At 38.0% G+C, this 18,796-nt stretch overlaps 2 protein-coding genes across 3 annotated transcripts; one reads left to right on the top strand and one right to left on the bottom strand.

Annotated features, from left to right (window-relative positions):
• The first annotated feature begins 46 nt into the window (after window positions 1-46).
• On the top strand, window positions 47-3,269 carry LOC132256808 (uncharacterized). Of its 2 annotated transcripts, none has more exons than XM_059753365.1 (2): window positions 47-519; window positions 1,373-3,269. In XM_059753365.1, exons 1-2 carry the CDS (start codon window positions 282-284, stop codon window positions 1,519-1,521), a joined length of 387 nt encoding a protein of 128 aa, XP_059609348.1. In that variant the 5' UTR covers window positions 47-281; the 3' UTR covers window positions 1,522-3,269. The 2 variants fall into 2 exon arrangements, with proteins under 2 accessions (XP_059609348.1, XP_059609347.1); XM_059753364.1 differs by lacking the exon at window positions 47-519 and adding an exon at window positions 903-1,293.
• Window positions 3,086-18,604, bottom strand: LOC132256804 (transcription factor CP2). The gene is made up of 13 exons (XM_059753360.1): window positions 18,015-18,604; window positions 17,826-17,946; window positions 14,982-15,164; window positions 9,566-9,638; window positions 7,630-7,895; window positions 7,486-7,561; window positions 7,264-7,408; window positions 7,098-7,199; window positions 5,496-5,941; window positions 5,237-5,438; window positions 4,975-5,165; window positions 3,845-4,032; window positions 3,086-3,769 (listed from the first exon to the last, which is right to left on the bottom strand). Exons 1-13 carry the CDS (start codon window positions 18,129-18,131, stop codon window positions 3,573-3,575), a joined length of 2,307 nt encoding a protein of 768 aa, XP_059609343.1. The 5' UTR covers window positions 18,132-18,604; the 3' UTR covers window positions 3,086-3,572.
• Between the last annotated feature and the right edge of the window lie 192 nt (window positions 18,605-18,796).

An 18,796-nucleotide genomic window follows, 5' to 3' on the forward strand; every position in this document is an offset into this window, starting at 1 on the left:
AACTGAGCGAAATCTCAGCGACTTCTCTAACTGATAACAATTTTTAATAGCCTCTTGATTGATAATATTGATCGTCAGCAGTTCCATCTTCATACTTCACTCATCCCTTGGCATTCGGCGAAATCCTTATCAGATTCCCAAGTGAAACGCCGCGCGTGAATCTAGTGAAAACCGCGTGAAGTTTTTTCCTAGGCAAGCCAGGAAGCTTCCGAGGATTCGAAGCTCTGCTGCCAATCAGCCAAAAGTGCCCACGTACGCAGTGATAAGACGTGGAACGCGCGATGAGTGGCGAAGCCGAGGACGGAGCGCAACCCGGATTGGGCAAATTGAAGGACTTTTTGGGCAAGAAGGACTTCAAGATGCCCAAACTGGACGATCTGCTGAAGGCACTCGACAAGATGGACCTGCCGGAGGAGGAGAAGGAGAAGCTGAGGCAGAGCCTGAAGAGCAACAAGCACGTTCCGCAACCCAATTACCTTATCTTTTTCATCACGCTGGCGATCGTTCTGCTAATCTTCGGTGAGTTTATGCGGACTATTAATTACCTGCCGGTCGATTGGGGTGGCAAATAAAATATATTACGCATTTTATTCAGTGATATTGGCTTTCCGAGACTGTTCAGCTTTCATTTTGCCATTTTCGCAAATAGTGAGTTGTGGGGCAATTTTGGGTATTAAGATTTATTTCAATTTTCCCAAATTTCCTATGAAAATGAAGTGTTTTTTGTATGCAAAATAGTGAAATTTTAAGAATTGCATGAGTGCATAATACTGGGATTTCAAGCACTGCTCTTCCCTCGCAACTGCAGCCAGACTTTCGCAGAAATTGCCTGTTATCGTAATCTTTGGGCGGCTCGATAAGACTCTCCGGACATCGGCTCGCGTCTCGCCGATCAGTCTCTCAGTTGGGCAGCGTGTCGCGAGGTGTTAATTGCCGGAGTAAATCGCGAAAAATACCTTCGAGAGGTGCGAAAAGGTGTGATCATGGCGCAATTGGAAATACCCTTAGAGATAGACTCGCTGGACTCCGTGAGGAGCTTCATCGAGAAGCAGGCGGGCGCGGAGAAGGCCGAGGAAGTGGTGAACAAGCTGAAAGGACTCATCGATCAGGTCAAGGATCTGCCGGACGACGAGAAGAAAGCGTATCTCGAGGAGTTCGGTGGCAAATTGAAACAAGTTAAAGAAGCTGTGCAAGAGAAGATCGCGGAACAAGTGCAATTCGCAATCACTGTTAACATAATAGTTCAATTAGTCGTGTTTGCTCTGCTCCTGATTCTGGTTTTGTGGTTCTGTGGTTGGTTTTTCCCGTGCATCGTCATTTTCCCGGGACTTTGTGACTTTAATCTCTCGCCTTTCCTGTGGCTTCTTTGCAGTGTTCATCGGGCGCAAGTTGTACAGAATGATGACGGAGAAGGAGAGAAAACAGGCTGAGAAGAAGAAGCTGAAGGACGAGCGCAAGAGCAAGCCGAGCAAGCAAAAGGACGGCAAAGACAGCGATAAGAGCAAGAAGAAAAAGAATTAATGTGCAATAAAAATCCTTATCAAAACCTGCGAATTGTGGAAAAATTGGACTTTTTGAACTCTCGCTGAGCATATCAATCATGGACTGGGATTAAACTGGGGAGTTTCTCACCATTGCAGAGATAAAAGTCGCATTCTTACGCAATATTTAAACTTTTTATTGATGTTTCTATGGCAAATTGGAGGTAATAATTACGTGTAACACAAATTTGCCTAGAAGAACTAAAAACTTACGCCTAGTTAGCATAAAACGCATTCTAAATTGAATAAAAGAGAACAGAACAACATTAACGATATTTCTTTCACATTCTTGACACTGAATATTTTAAACATTAAGCGACAAAATAATCATGTTGCAAAAGTGAATGTGAAACTTACAATCAGAAATTAATAACGAGCTTTTTTTGTATGCCTTTCCTTGTCACAGTATTGTATAATTTTTCTGCTATCAAAAGACTTTTGCCTCAATGTTTTAAACCAAGGGGGAGATAATTGCATTAATCACTTCCAAATTTGCCTAACACTTCTAGAACCTGAAGTTTTTACATGATTTCTTAAGTTTCCATTCGATATTTCTGCAAGAATCCATTTAAAAAGACTTTTTGGATATCTTTTCCCAATCATAACCTCAAAATTTAACCAAGAAATCTTCAAAAATTCACTTTAGAAAGTTTATAGATAACAAAATCATCTGCTTTTTGCTGATTCAGAGACAAAATCATGCAGAAATATTTGCTAAATGAATATTTTTTAAGTGAAAATGACAATTTTTGAGGTTATGTTCAATCTTAGCACAATTTGCATTGTTTCTTGACATCAAAGGATCAAAAAGCACTGTTATTTGCTTGCAAATGCTTAATTATGCAAAGGACTAGAAGAATTTACATCGAAATCTGTCCTTAATTCGTTACATAACCTAGAAAAACGAATAATACGCTTGTTTCTGCGTGAAAATCGAAGGGAATCCAAAGAAAAAGAAGCACTGAAGAAAGAAATATTGTTGGTTTTTCAACACTTTCGCTTCTTAAGTACTTCTGCTGAGCTGTACACCACTTCTGACTGTATTATCTCCCCCTTGATTTAAACTGTGACAAATATTGTTGAAAACTTTGCATCAAAAATTGAGTAAAAATTTCTTCACGACTCACAATTTTTCCTAGCTTATTATGCTGCTAATTACAAAAATACACGATAAAAAGGGATTTTTTCTTCTGTATATTATATAAAATACTTTCTAAAGATAAAATGTTTCTAATTTTATATATCATCATCTCTTAAATCGTAATATCGTTTTTCTCTCGCTCTTCCTCAAAAAATTTGTATAAATTGCATTTTTCTCACTTTTTCTGCCCTTCCAACTTGGCGTAAAATTAATCACTTTTTTTCTCTCTCTTTTCTTTTCTCCCTAAAACAAATGCACATCAAACTATAATCAAGTATATTAATATAGAATAAACTTTTAGTAGAGATATATTTATTCATCTTCTCAATTAAATTGTACTTTCTGCCTGCAGATTTTTTTTCTTTTTGCACCATCATATTCATTTTAGCTCTTGTTTCTTGTGTTTTTATATGAAAATATAACTATGCTTTTTAACAAAATCAATTTATCAAATCTACAACTTAACCTAAGCGCGCGCAACTAGACAACAAAAACACTCTCTTTACTGTCTCGCGAATGAATTACCATTAATTGAATGAAGAATAGAAAGCACACCTCAAATACTGTGTCTACACATTATATATATAGGTATATAAAAGTATAAGAACCTCGCTCTTAAATCTCATCTGAAATATTGTACCAAACATTTTCAATTACGCTCTAGAGATTAAAAGTGCCGCAATTGCAGCGCCTAAATTAAACATTGCAAAAGGTAAAAACGCGTCCAACACCCAGAAAAATTCCACTCTTGCGCGAAAAACGATGCTAACTTTACTCTGATATGTTTTTACTGTTTCGTGGTTTTCCGACTGCGAATTTATGCCAAGAGAAGCAACAACAAAAAAAAAACATCAAAAGAAAGAAGAAGAATTGTAGATAAGAAAAGAAAGCTACTCCGTCTTGTAGACGGCCTTCATGAGGATCTTCCCATTCTGCATGTCGAGCGTGAAGAGACTCTCGTCCTTCATGTTGCCAATCACGTCGTCCGTCACGAGCACGTGAATGCCGTTCGGCCCGTGAATGAACACGGTGAACTTGCTGGCGTCATACAGATTGGAGCCGCTGCCCGCGAACTTGGACTGCAAGCCTGTGGACACAGAGCACAGAAGTCTGAGGTAAGTACACTTCACGCAATGCTCGCCAGGAGCACATCCTCACATACCCCACGAGTTGTACATGCCGCCGCCGCCCTCGGCGCCGCTCAGATTGCCGCCGCTCTGTTGCTCGTAGAAGCCGGGCAGACGCGCCAGCTTCTGCAGCAACTCCTTCGTCTGGCTGCTGTGCATGTAGATCGCGTGATAGCACGTGCCGTCGAAGCTCACGAAGATCGTCAGGCGAGGAGTGATTGCCCTGCAAAGGCGGAAGTGGCCTTAAATGATTGTTGCAAGTTGAGACGCTTAACTTTGTGATTATTCCTTAAATATTGATTATTCTGAATATTTAATCAAAATTTGAATACAATTGAATAATTGTGAATATTCTGATTCATCGATTGAAAAAAATCTGTCTTTTTATTATTTAATTTAGAATTTGATTATTTTTCAATTTTACTTGGGAAAATAATAATATTTTTTGATTATTTAATTCAAAATTTGATTATTTTTCAATTTTTTGGGAAAATAATAATATTTTTTGATTATTTAATTCAGAATTTGATTTTTTTTATAATCATACTCGGGAAAACATTTTTTTTTAATATCATTTAATTCAAAATTTGATTATTTTTCAATTTTACTTGAGAAAATAATCATTTTTTGATTATTTTAAGAACTTTTATTAGACTTTAAGAATGCTGTTTAGAGATTTCTGTGGCTCAAAACTCTCTCAATCATTCCAATTTAAGAAATTCAAGCGATCTGAACGCTCAAATGCTGTGTAAATTCTGTCAAGTGTTTTGTGAATAAAACTTTATGGCAAAGTAACAAAATGCTTTAAAGATTAATCGTGGGTGAACTATAAAAACTCAATTAAATTTTCTCAGAATGTAAAATATCAATTGAAACTGTCTAAAGGACTAATTTACAATCATAAATTGGCGACAGAATGAAATTTCTACACTTAACAAAATTGCCACGCATTAAAATCTATGAACAAGTGTTCAATATTTTGCCATTTATGTAGAAATTTACCCTTGAAAAGTGGGTCACGCAGGGTAATAACACCATTTTCACACACAAGATCGCGCAAATAAATTAGCAATTTCTCTCTTGAGAACGTCTTCGATACAATTTGACCTTTGCGCGTGTGTTTTTGTGTGCTTTTTCGCAAGGACGGGGAAATGAAGAGACTTACTTGGCATGCAAAATGTTGTACATTCTGATGCCGTCGGCCAGGCCGCAGATTTGGATGAGATCCTCCTTGGACATGCGTAACAAATCTCCGCCGCTGAAGTGTGCGAATGTATTAACATACTGTGTCAATCGATGGTAATTCATCCACTGTGTTAAGTGGGCTGGCGTCGAATCTTTGGAAATTGTCGGAATCTACAAGAGTTAATTGCGGTGTGAGACATTTGTTCTCATGAATCTGTCGCGCGGCAAACACAACAACAAACCATTTCATCAGAGTCCATTTGACCCGGCGACATGATGCTCTGGTCAATGATCTTGCACATGGCCGAATTGGTGGACGAGACGTTGTTGATGGCGATCGGATTGCTGCTGTTGTTGGTGCTCGCGAATTGCTGCATAACACCGTCATACTTGGGCACATGAACTGGCGAATTGGGCACAATTGGCGAGATGGCCGTCTTTCCGCTGCAACAATTCAATCAATCAATATTACAATGAATCGCGCTGCACAAACACACTCACTTGTCCGGACTGTAGCAGACTTGCGACACGAGCATGTCGCTCGCGATGTCATTGAGAATTGTGCACTCATAGCTCGGCTGGTACTTCTCCTGCTCCGACGGCGGGCGCTTCTGGATCTTCTCGCGGTCTTGCTTGTGCTTGCGATCCGCTCCCTTCAGCTTGAACACCTTAATCTGACACGCCGCCGCGTGGATCGGCTTCACCGGCGTCACCTCGCCGCCGCCGCCGCTGTGCTTCGTGTCCAAGTACGTCTCCACCTGAATCCTGAACGGCACGCCCTTCTCGCCGCCGTGCTTCTTCGGCGTGAACTCGGTGGAGATGCAGTTCACCTTGATGTACACACCGACCTCCTTCATTGGATCCCACAGAATCTCCACCGTGTTGAACAGGGCGGGATTCGCTGGCTGTGAGACATGGCACAGACCGTAGGAAAGTGGCACGTCGACCTGCAATGCAGAACCGGGAGATGATCACGCGATTAGCATCGATTTGAATGTTAATTCTTGCGCATTTGCTTCAAAACATCCCACATCAGTGGCGTAGTGCAGGATGTCGCCAAAGAATCTTGAAGATAAACGAGTAAATGGAGAATTTTGCCAATTCGACGGGTGAATGGAAAACTATGAAAAGTCGATTTATCATAGTTTTCGTTTTATGTTATTTTTGAAAAGCCTTTTATTTGTTCTTTCTGTACAAGAATTTTAAGATTTGTATCTTATGAGACAATAGAAAAAAATCTTATTTATCTAAAAAGCACAAATGGAAAAAAAATTGTCATGTTTTGCGAATGAAAAGTCGAATTTTCATTGTTTACGCTGAAGAATTTTCCCCCAAGAAAAATGTCTCAAAAATTGCAGTCAAATGCATAAAACGCCTTTTTTGGAAAATATTTGTAGATTTTCAGAATTATCCTAAAATGTTTTTTTTTTTGAACTTTAAATGAATATTTCTCATATCTTTTAAATTTTTTTCACTTGAAAACATTAAGAAAAAGTTCAATTGAAGTATGAAAAGTTGATTTTTTGTATAAAATCGACTCAAAAACCATTAAAATCGACTTTGAAAAGTAATATTTTCAGATTTTCTATTAATTTTGCCACATTTTAGTGAAAAATTTCAATAAATACCAATAAAACATTTACAAAATAAAAAATACAGAGCAATATTTTCACTTTAACGAACGATTTGAAGGCATTTTGAGTATTTTGAAGTAAATTTGGCAAATTTCGCAGCTGTTTTAATGCAAAATTTTGAACTCGCTTTGCTGAAAAATGGCGATTTTGACTTTTTATAGTTTTCGAGGCACCCGTCGAATTATTTTCAAGTTTAAACGTTTAACTTAAAAGAAAAACCCTTCAATCTGCCGTAAATTTCCCGCCATATGAAGAATATGAATTAAGAAAATCAACGCAATTATTTCCATCATTGTCCAAATCTTCAGTTTGATGTCAAAATAATCCATTTTAGCGAGACAATTTAAGTTTAATAAGTGCAAAAATGCTTTGACTGATAAAGAGAAAGACTAAAAAATCATCCAATTTGCTACGCCACTGAAAAACAAATTAAATTTGCTGAATATTTATGCAAATCTCTTTCTCTCACCTCAACTATGCGCTCTCCAGGCCGCGATGTTTGCCACTGCTGCATCTGCTCTTTCTCCATGTACTGAAGACGCCGCTCGTGGAAGCAAATCTTGATGACGCTCTGGAAAAACACCATCCAATTAGTTTGGCCAGCAAGCGATGGGCGCGAAATGATTGCGACTCACCCTCAATATTTTATTGCGATAGGGCGACAAATCGCCCAGTTTCTTCAGCTTTATCTCATAGCTCTGGCCCTGATTGAGATACGTGAGCGTGTCCTCGTTGCTCTTCGTCGCGATGGACGTGGCGGCGGCCAAGACGTACTGAAATCTGCGCCAGTGAGGAACCGCAGAGGGTCCAAATGAGTCAATATAGAGCCAAACATTCACACCATGCCAAATATTTACCTGCAATCATCGGAAACTGGTGTCTCTTTGCGCGCCACACCAGACATCCCATCTTGTGACTGTCCACTGCCATTTGCTGCGAGTGGACAAACAAACATACGCGATTAGTGGATTCGCAGTGTGATAAGAAGGCCATCAACTTACTGGCTTCAAAGTCATTGTCTTGGAGAAGATGATGCAATCCCAGATGCTGATTCGACTCAATCACCCCGTTCTGCTGCGGCTGCTGCACCTTTTGATGCTGTTGATCAGCCGGCGCGATGCCATCATTGGCCGAGTGCTGCCTCTTCACGCCGTCACTCACAGCGGCCGCCGTGCCATTGAGCTGAGGAAGATTCTTGTGAACGTCTTGAGTCGGCGACGGCACTTCCTGCTTCAACACCGTCAAGCTCGAGTACAGCAGACTTTCACTGGAAATGGAAATTGTCGCATATCAACGAAAGGCATGCATTGGACGTTGGACTCTACGCACTCTGCATAAATTACGACCATTTCCACTGATCTGCTTTAATTTTGTGTTCATTTTAACCATTTCTAGAGCGCCAAGATTTTACTGGGAATTTTCCACAACACGAACATCTCTCAGAGCCTCTGAGACCACAGCTAAAGTCAATTGAGATTAATAATTGAACACATGCCAAAGCAAGTGTGCAACATTTGATGAATGAAAACAGCGAGGGTCAATTTGTCAGCTTACTTCTGGGTCACGACTAATTATTTTGCACATTTATCGATCATATTTGAAGAAGAACTGCGCGCGAGAGTGTAAAGAAGTCACGCCCACTCGAAAGCTCCGCCCATTTGCACGTGCGTAAAATCACAAAACATTCATCAAAAATTCATGCTGAAAATGCACTTATCAATTTCACCACAATATTTCGAAAGACTCTGCTTTTTCAGTGTTGTGCATTTCAATATTCCATGAAAACAAGAGTGGAAAGGTGGCTTTTTTTTAATGTAACCACTTAGAATACAAGCAGTTAATCTGACCCAGGATATAAATTATTCACGCAATAAATGCCTAAAAATCCTCTCTTTCATTCTTTTATGAACTCCATAGAGGAAACACAGCAATTAAATGACAATTAAGTGGGTCAAGAAATACCAGCATATCACTTATGCATTTTCATTTCAATGATCATGTTTAATGTGTACTTTGAAGGCGAGAAAAATACGCTTTATTTTTCGTGAAATTCACCTCATTATTGTCCAATGTTTGGAGGTGCTATTTTCCCCCGTCAAAATGATACCAAGAGTTGAAGATAAAGGCATAAAAATTCAATTAATTCTCCATTAATCCACAGAAAGAAGTGCTAAAAGGACTCTCGCGACCACAAGACGAGAGCAACGCCGGGTTCCACTTGAATGGCTTGTGCGTTCAATTCTCACCAGAGTGATAACTCAATGAAAAAGTGACGCCAAAAGTTCTCAATCAGAGAAGAGAAGCGCGATCTTGCGTTTCCACGCATAGCATAAGATTAAAATTAATACAAAAATGATTTTTCACAGATCATCATTCGGTTCTTAAGGCATCGCACAATTATATTTTCCGCAAAGATAATAAAATTAGCAAAGAGTCAAAGGAAAAATTCCGCGTTGCGAACTAATTTCATCATGAGTAACACTTTATGTGCACGCATTTTTGGACCGAAAGGGTGTAAATTAATGTTCACACAAACAGTGGTGATCGCGAAAATAAATACATATTGAAGTGTCGACGATTAAAAGCTCTAAAAAGTGGTACGATTTTGGGTAAAACCAAAAAATCAACACGCTTTCTGTATTAGACACTGAAAATTTGTTATGAAAATTCATATTTTGGCATTGTCAAACAAGGTTAAATAGCAGAATTTATTAATCAAACACATCAATGTCATTTTTCACATATTTTCTTCAGTTTTTGGCACTTTGTGCCTTTAGAAAGGATATATATTTCGTCCAATGTCTCTATTTCTGCGACAACCACTGTTCATCTTCTCTTAGCGAGAATCACGTAATCGGACACATACTCTTGGCGCGGGCTTTTTTTTTTATCAAAATCGCGAGAATATGATAAGTGAAAAATTCGCTATTTACTCACTTTATGCCATATCCATTGCTGCTCAGCTCATTGTTCAAATCAAAGTCAATTTCATCCGACCATCCTTGACGACCTGCAAGAGAGAGAGAGACACAAGCAAATAATTACTCAATTCACCGGCACGTTTTCAAATTGATCTCTCTTCGTCCTTGAACTAGGCTTCGCGCACACAGTGACAGCGAAATTGTGGTTACTGAGAAAATACACACACACACACACAGAAACAGACAGAATGCAATTGAGAAAAGAATTGAGCTTTACCGGTAGAACTAATGCCATTAGCAACATTCTGATAGCGACACTGTCTCTTGGGAAGATCTTTCTCCATTTGACTGAAGAAATTCATGAAATTCTGCATCCTCGCGCTGGATGTTTTTTTTGCTTTGGACGCACAGCGAAAAAAGGGAGAAAAGCTCACAACTTGCGCCTTATCGCACGTCTCCGTGACTCCAAATATCACTTGGGCATATCAATGGGAGCAGAATAGCGCAATTGATAAAAGAAATCCATTGCTATACAGATGACAACGAAAAACATTACACACTCGCGCGTAAATTTTCCGCACTGGCATCACACTGAGTGATTGAAATTACATTATTTCCTCCTACTTCACAAACTACACGCCAAAGTCTCCGTGAAATGCACATCCAATACATTCACAATCGATGAATTATTAACTTAACTGCGACATGCAGTCTTTTCCACGATATACACCAATTACGCTATTAAAATTGATAATTCTTTCATGCAATTTTGCCGCAATTTTGCAACAATGTTATACACTGTTTGCATCTTTCCCTATTCTCTTCACACGTGGAATATCTCTCTATTTATGAGGTTTCCCAGCCCAATCAATTTACTCTCTCTCTCTCTCTCTCTTTCTCACTCTCCGGAATTAAATGCTAAACTATTCACCCAACCACTTGTAAGCAGTTCAAACGAAGCACTTTATGTGAGATTGATGTGAAAAATCATACTAAATTTGGAGTAAATTCTTTCCTCTCCAGGTGAGAATTGCGTCGCGCAACACCACGGCAAATATTATTCCAATTGCCAGATAATGTATTTTGTTTGCAATTATAATAGGAGCTCATTCTATTAACTGATACATCTGTCATTTAACACGAGATCATTGCAGATAGGCGGTCGTTTTGAAAATTCGCAGCAATTTACTAACAACAAACTATGAGAAGAAACTATTTTATCCCAACTCCGCCCACAAGAAAGCCCCGCCTCTTCATCTGTCAAATTTCCTCAATTCTATGATTTATAAAGTGTTACTCAATGACTTGTATTACATTAAGAAATACAAAAAAAGGCATCAAACTTTCTCAACAACCCACAGAAAGCCTAGCGATATTTAAACAGATTGCTTTTGTATTTGCAAGGGATGACGCGCGAATGCTGCTCCTATTTATGCAACAAACTACGTGCCATGCTTGACATTGAAAGGTAGATCGAGACTCATTAGGAATTCACATCGGAAGAGTGAAAGATAAAAAAAAAACCACATCATCCAGAAGTTCATGAGACACACGGTGAAATATCAATAAAAATAATTCTCTACACGGATAAATTCACAGCATTTTGTCTGTTCCATAATAAGACGAAGAAAAAAGACACTTTTCGAGATGATGCTTTATTTCTTCTGCCTTTCCGGCAGAAAAACCGCAATTTTTGGGGGCTAATGAAGGCGATCGCGCCGCTTTTTTTTTTTCTCCTCCTCCTTCCGGAATATAATATTTTTGTTGGCACCCGAAAGATGAGTGAAAATCTGACACAAGAAACAATTTGATCTTGCCACTGTTTTGATCTACACGAAACTACAAATACACGAAATGTATTTTGTATACGAGAGAGAAATCATCATCTTCACTCATCACCAGTCGCTTTGCTACACTTTATCATCCGCTCTCAGTCTCCTGACCTTACAATGTTGACCTTTGTCAAATACATAAGGAGAGTGAGAGATAAGAGAACATATAATATGTTCAAATAATGTACATTTTTTTTTCTTTCTTTCTCATCCATACAACAAAGCACTCCATCGCGACGAGCACTTGAGAAGCGCTCACACATTCCTTCAACTGTTTGTAGACGATCTTCATTAGAATCCCACACCGTCATCGGTATTATTTATCGAACAGTCGCTCAAACACCATCAAAGAAGGTGTCAAGAATTTATTCACCAGACAACAGAAAATTCAGCTAAATTTTCCAAAGTTCCGCACAACAAGAAGCTGAAGAAAAAAATCCAACTCAACTTCCTTGACGGAAATTTATGGATGTGTGCTGAGAAGTTGTTCAAAAGAGCCCCAAGATAAAAAGCGATCTTAATTCCCAGAGCTTTTCCACCAGCCTCTTCTCTCCTCCGCGCGACTTCATTGTTACGCCTTCATTGTTATTTAACTCTGATCTTTACACATCATATCGCTGTGCAAATAAATATGGTGGACGCGCAAAAACCGTCATGACAAACTAGGCCGACCAATATAAATTAATCAAGAAAGAGAGAGAAAAAGCTGCGAAAGACATTTTCTATTGATTGCGATCACGTGAATTCCTCACCAAAGCCTGTTTTACCAAGAGTCAAGAGCCAAAAGAAACATCAAACATTTTCCCTCGTCCAAGCACAAGAAAAGGTTCTCAAGAACTCTCGAAGACTTTTGGGACAAGAAAAAAGAAATCCCCAAAAACCAAATCACGCATTCACACAGCAAAAAAAGTGAGGCAAATAATTTATTATGCGAAGCAACAAAAGATATTAACTGAGCCCAAGTTTTTATCTTCAGATAATCAACATATGAATTCATGCTGATTTTTTACCCTCCTTCGCTCGCCGTGAAGATCACCTGTCATTTGCGAGTAAGATCTACACAAACAAACAAAGCCGCGATTACGTCAGAAGAGTTTGTAAGATCGCCATGGAGGTTTTTCTCTCGCAGTTGATGGAGAAAAAAAAACCAAGAGATGGCGAGCGAGAGGAGGAAATACATAAACAAAAACACACTCAATCTGAGTGAATTGAGAATTTGGTGATACGAAAAACAATGCGGCATTGCCAGAAAGCTGCACATTGCAGACGAGTTTAAAGTTCACAAATTCTTGATCCCTGAACAAGGAAAGACAGAACTGGTTTCCGAAGAACAAGTTCTTATCTTCAAGGAATTCTCTCTCTTTCTGTCTCAGACTTCAAATGGCAAATGAATGAAAATATTTGAAAAAGTCGTCTGGAAATTACCACGAGTTTGCGGAACTCGTGAGAGTAGATTAATAAAGTGAAAGGGCCATTAGGTTTGGCATCCGGTTTACATTTTCAGCTGGGATTTCACATAATCTTTGAGCTCTGTGATTAAGTAAGTGTCTCAAGATGTCTTCTTTCAGCCATGGAAACATGTGCAAACTGCAAAACCACCCGTTTGTCGAGCTTTGAAAAAAAATTCAAGGCTTTCCGGAGAATAAGACTAACCTTGTAGAATTATTAAATATTGAAGAACGAAAGACTGACCAACAGAAGATCATAGTTTACTAGCTTTCAGACGATTTTGAGCTTGTCTTAATCTAATCTTGACAAATCGTAGTAAAAGACAGATTCAATATAATGTAGGATTTACAGATTTAGTTCAATATTGCAAATATGAACGTATGATATCGATTCTGCTTTCTTTCGTCTTGACTGTCTCAACCAACATTAAAACGTGAGATTTTTCTTAAGCAACCTTACAAAATTTGTAGCTTAATTATTACAGCAAAACCGTTCTTGAGCGGGATTTTCCGACTTTTATATCGACGGGTGAATCGAAAACTATGAAAAGTCAAAAATGCATTTTCTCAGCAGAACGATTTCAAGATTTCACTTCAATATCGCTGCAAAATTTGCCAAATTTATCTTAAAAAAAGCCTTCAAATCGTCCGTTAAAGTGTAAATATTTCAAAGTATTTTTTATTTTGTGAATATTTTAGTTGATTTTATCAGTATTTATTGGAATTTTTGGACTAAAATATGGTGAAATTAATGGAAAATCTGAAAATTTTTATTTTTCAAAGTCAATTTTTATTAGTCCTCGAGTTGATTTTATCGAAAATAGTTCTGAAAAATCAATTTTTCATACTTGACTTGAATTTTTCCTTAATGTTTTCAAGTGAAAAAAATTTAAAAGATATGAAAAATATTCATTTAAAGTCTTGAAAAACATTTTAGAATAATTCTGAGATACAAAAATTATTTTCTTAAAAGACGTTTTATGCGTTTGACTGCAAGTTTTGAGACATTTTTCTTCGTAAACAATGAAAATTCGACTTTTCATTCGAATAAAACTTGACAATTTTTTTTCCATTTGTGCTTTTTTAGATGAAAAGGATTTTTTGCTATTTTCTTATAAGACACAAAACTCAAAATTTTTGTACAGAAAGAACAAATAAAAAGCTTTTCAAAAATTCATAACACGTAAACTATGATAAATCGACTTTTCATAGTTTTCGAGGCACCCGTCGATATTCAAACTAAAGATTGCAAGAAGAAGATGATTAAGACGATATTTCTGGAAATTCCCCAAAAAGAAAGAGACTGCGCATCTCATGTTACTTAACCATGATAAAAGGTAGAAGGCGTAATAAAGCGATGTGAATTGCAAATGCCGCATTAATTGCAAACTAACCCACGAAGCGACATGATAGAGTGTCGACTTGAAAACAAGAATGGTCACTTTGGTGACGTAGGCCACATCATCTGGATTTTCCACATCCCCCCAATCACTCGATCTCTCTCTTCTCTCACTCCGCATCTCAATTCTGGGTGAGGCTTTCAGTGGAAAAATTCGCCGCTGTGCGCGCGATCGTCGCCCACCATCGATCGTGTGCCCTAAGCCAGCCATCGTCTTGCATTCGCGCGCATTAAGCAAAGAGGCGCGCAATTTTATGCACAACCTCAAATTGATGATCGTTAAAATGTGCGGTAAATAAACTGGACAGACATGCTTAAGAGACCTTCTCTCTCCTCTCCAAAACCACTCATCGCGCGAACGAGACGAATTTCATGAGACATTTTGTGCTCTCTTTGTCAATATGCCCATTTTTTCGCTTCGCAGAAATTCAATAATAATTATTTTTTAATGTTTCAGTTGCTAGCAAGTCACACTTGCTGATTAGACACTCACGAATATGGTGTTGATGGTAATGAAAATGCCTTTATGTATTCGGTAAATTGTCTTAATTACTTAAAGGTCTGAGAATTAAAGCGTGTATTATCTTCTTCATTCTTTCCTCACTGAATTTTATGAACAGAAAATATTTCATTATCACCAATTTTTTTTTATCTCTCTCTCGCTCTCAATGAACGAACGAAACATCTTGTCTCTCCCAAGAGACAGTGTGCACTCAGTGGAAAATTCAATTGAGTATGGAAAATAAAACTCACCGGACTTCTTGGCACGTTCGCACTCCTTCTGCTGAACACCATTTGGTCCATTGAAGGGTATTTTGGGGGTTGAAACTGAATTCTCAGTCACATCCAATGTATCTTCCCAATCCATTCGGCGTTTGCGATTTCCACCACTTGCAGTCTCCTGAATATCCACCATCGAATTGTTCTGCCCAGTCGCTGAAACATCAAGCTCACAGTCAATTGCATTTCAATAGCATTAATGTAGCTCTTGTGGTCACCACAAATCATCAACTTCCTCAATTATGCTCCACAACACAAACCGTCAAAAAAAAATTCATTTTTACACGCCTTTTTCCCTCTTCGCGTCTCACAACAATTTCACGTAAATAATTCGGAAATTTCCACATCACAGTAAATTGTCGCTTGCGAAGCGCCCCAAAAAAAAGTGTTCACAACGCACGCAAAATTCTCACACATGTGAAGAAGAAGCATTGAAAATTTGATGTGTTGAAAAAGTTTTTTTTTTCAATTCAAATGATAACGCATGAGTAGAGACATAAAATTTTTATTGCCCACATTTTATGTGTATCATAATTGAGGTGAATAAAACATCCACGCAAAAAAAATGTAGTTAAGTGTGAGGATTGATTATGGTCAAAAGACTGTTATAGCATGATTTTTGGGGATAAGAAAATGCATTAAGATGATCACGACGGTTTCTGGTGTTGACAGAGAGTCAAACAAGCTCGGAAACAACGTTAAAACATGCCGTTTTAATGGTTATTCAGCACAGATATTTCTTATAAATGTAAATGTCTTGAATTTTTCTTACTTCTGGACATAGAAATGGCCTAAATTTCTCAGTCATCGCCTTTAATTCTCTATTTTTGGTGTTATTGATGAATTTTGGAACTCTTTAGCTGTTCAATTGTCAATAAATTGAAGCTCCGCCCACGCGGAAGCCCCGCCCATTCAATTATCAACATTCAGATATCAATGATAAAGTGTTTATTTACAGCATTTCAAGCTCACAAATCTTGTTAGTGATCCAAATTCAATTCAATGTGAACCTCAAAATCCACAATAAACGTGAATATCTGAAAAACACTTCAAGGCTCTGAAATTTCTCCACTGTCAGCTTTCACTTCCATGCCCTCCAGACAGTCGATAAGTCCATTTGACAAGAATGTAGCAAAGTATTTGGCAAATGTGTGTGATTTTGCAATGCTGTTATCAGACAAAGTGACTTGACCTTAGCGGCGATTTCAACACATTGTCACACTTCTAATCTGTCATGTTCCTAATGATGTGCAAAAAAAACTTTACAGTCTCGACAAAATGTGATAAATGTATTTAATTCTCTGTGACATAGAAGAAAGAAGTGTTCAAAAAGCGAATTCAAAAAATTGTTTACGTCCAATTCGCCAAACATTTCCTGATATGAGTCAACGTCACCCCTTGATTTTTTTCACCGTTTTTTTTCGGCTTTTTCGCCCATTTTTTGTGGGCTAATCTTGACATTTTCTATCCCAGGCCAAATTATGCTCTCTTTATGAGGTTATTATGCATAAAATTGGTGACCATAGTGAAAGATATGCAAAATAAAACAGGTTATCTTGTTGTAATTAATTTTTTTTTGTTCCACCTGTGAAACTCTTTGGCAAAGGTATATTAAGAAGAAGAAGAAAAAAAAACTGCGCGCGCTTGGCAAAAAAAATGCGATGAGAAATCTCGGTGAGTGGAAAGATACTGGGACGAAATCATTATCGATTTGCACCGATTAAGAGGTCATCGGCGATTGTGGAGTTGTGTTTTTTTTTGGTGTCAAGAACATTCAAATGATGAGGACATGTGAATTCCCAAGGCGGGGATAATATGGTTGGAAGTGGTGTACAGTTTTTTCGGGAGTGTTTGGTATAATTCATTCCAGTTTTTCATGATTTTCAGTCTCTTACGTGACAATAAACACCAGAAAATATTTATTTATTACCTCTAAATGCCTTTAAACACAAGAATTTTTAATTTCTCTGCACAAAATGTGTTATGAAAAACACTCAAACAATCTATTTTCTTCAATTTTTCTCTGGAATAAGGCCTGATCCTTATTTCTAATAGGCCTAATGGCAATTGCTACATATTGATGAGTGGACTTAATGAATCAAGTAAAATTTTGATATCAATTTCAACTCTTTAAGGTCTTTTCTCGCATTTAATATGATAACCAATAGAAAGAATAAGAATTTTTATTACATTCGCCACTTTTTTCAATTCGCTACTGAGAAGTCTTCGAGTGGCGACTGCCGCCGTCTTTAACAACAGCCTCAGCAAGGAAAAAAACGGCAGAAAAATCCTGCATCGTTGGCTGAATATGTTCCACAATAACATAAAGGATCTCGAGGAATATGTTTGCTAATGAAGTTTGAGGTTGATTACAAAAATATCTGTGATAGACTGCCATTTGTCCAGGAAAACCAATGAAAATCACGCAATTTGTATCATATAAATCAAGAGCACTTCTTTCAGGGTCAAAAACGAGTAACTTATGTCCTTTACTTCGGGTGGAAATGCATTAAAAAGGGTTATATTCTCTAGTTGTTCTCATTTGACAAAATATTGCAAAGAAAATTGTATTTGAAAGGGTAAAATTTCCAAAATTTGATTGAAACGACCTTTCCGAACATAATTTCTACGATATCTCATCGATTCCCATGCAAAAGAAGCTTCTTGCAAGATTCTTAACACTTAAAAACAGATTTTCCTCCTCATAATCTACGAGAAAGTGTTTAAAAATAAGTGAAGGCAGTGTTGGAAGTGTTTGGAAGTGATGTACAGATTTCAGGCAAATTATCCCCCCTTGTGAATTCCTATTATACTCACATCTCAGGTAGTCTTGTGGCCAGGCCTCTTTGGAGTCCGGTGGTGAATCCACAAAGTCAATCAATTGCTCCAAATCGTGGTGTGAAGTATTGACAGTCTGGCTATTGCTCACTTTGTACTTCTGGAAACATCAAAAAAAAGGACTTTTTCGCATGTGATTCAGTGAAAATGGTGTGTTTGGAAACTCACGTCGACGGTGTTGTTTTCCATTTGGTCCACGGGCGGACAATCAAATCCCTGGAGGATTCGAATGGGGTCCAAGATATTGAAGAAGTCAAAGTATGTGGATGCCACCGAAACAGCCATTCGGGTTTCGAGAGCACGAAAGAGGGTTGAATTTCTGCGCCAGCCCCCGAGACTTTCAACTTCACCGTGTTCTTGAAATGATATTATCACTACACACTATCCTTTTAAGCCTTTCTATCACACACTTTATCGTCTATTTTAGTATAGGGATAAGATTGTATAAAGCTCGTGTGGTATCGATAAGAGTGGGCAATTCTTAGCGATAATGGTTATCTTCTTCTTCCACTTCACACATTCATCCACAAAAGCTTATAATATAGAGTACTTCAAGTGCACTTATTTTTTCTAAAGGATAAAGTTCGATAGGTGGTGTTCTCGTTGCTAAACTATTACAGAAGAAACATACAGTTTTATTTATGCTGTTTGCCAGAAAAAAAAAACACTCTGCTTTTAATGGATTTTCTTTCTTTTTTCACTTTCACGTTTCAGAATCGGTGCACACCGAAAAGAGTCCAAAAAGAACGCCAACGACGTGCGAGAATAGTTAGAATAGAACGAAGAAGGAATTGTACAATTTCTTAATTCCTGTGGTCTCTCGTTGTCTGTGACTCTGCAGTAGGACGTTTTCGATTTTCAACAGCATTTTGTTAAACATAAAAGCAATAAACTCAGCTCCACTTGTTAACACTTTATCCATTTACTGTCAAATCCTCGCTTTTTCCTTC

This window comes from Phlebotomus argentipes, unplaced genomic scaffold, assembly GCF_947086385.1.
Source record: "Phlebotomus argentipes unplaced genomic scaffold, Phlebotomus argentipes genome assembly contig_17, whole genome shotgun sequence".
Lineage (NCBI taxonomy): Eukaryota > Metazoa > Arthropoda > Insecta > Diptera > Psychodidae > Phlebotomus > Phlebotomus argentipes.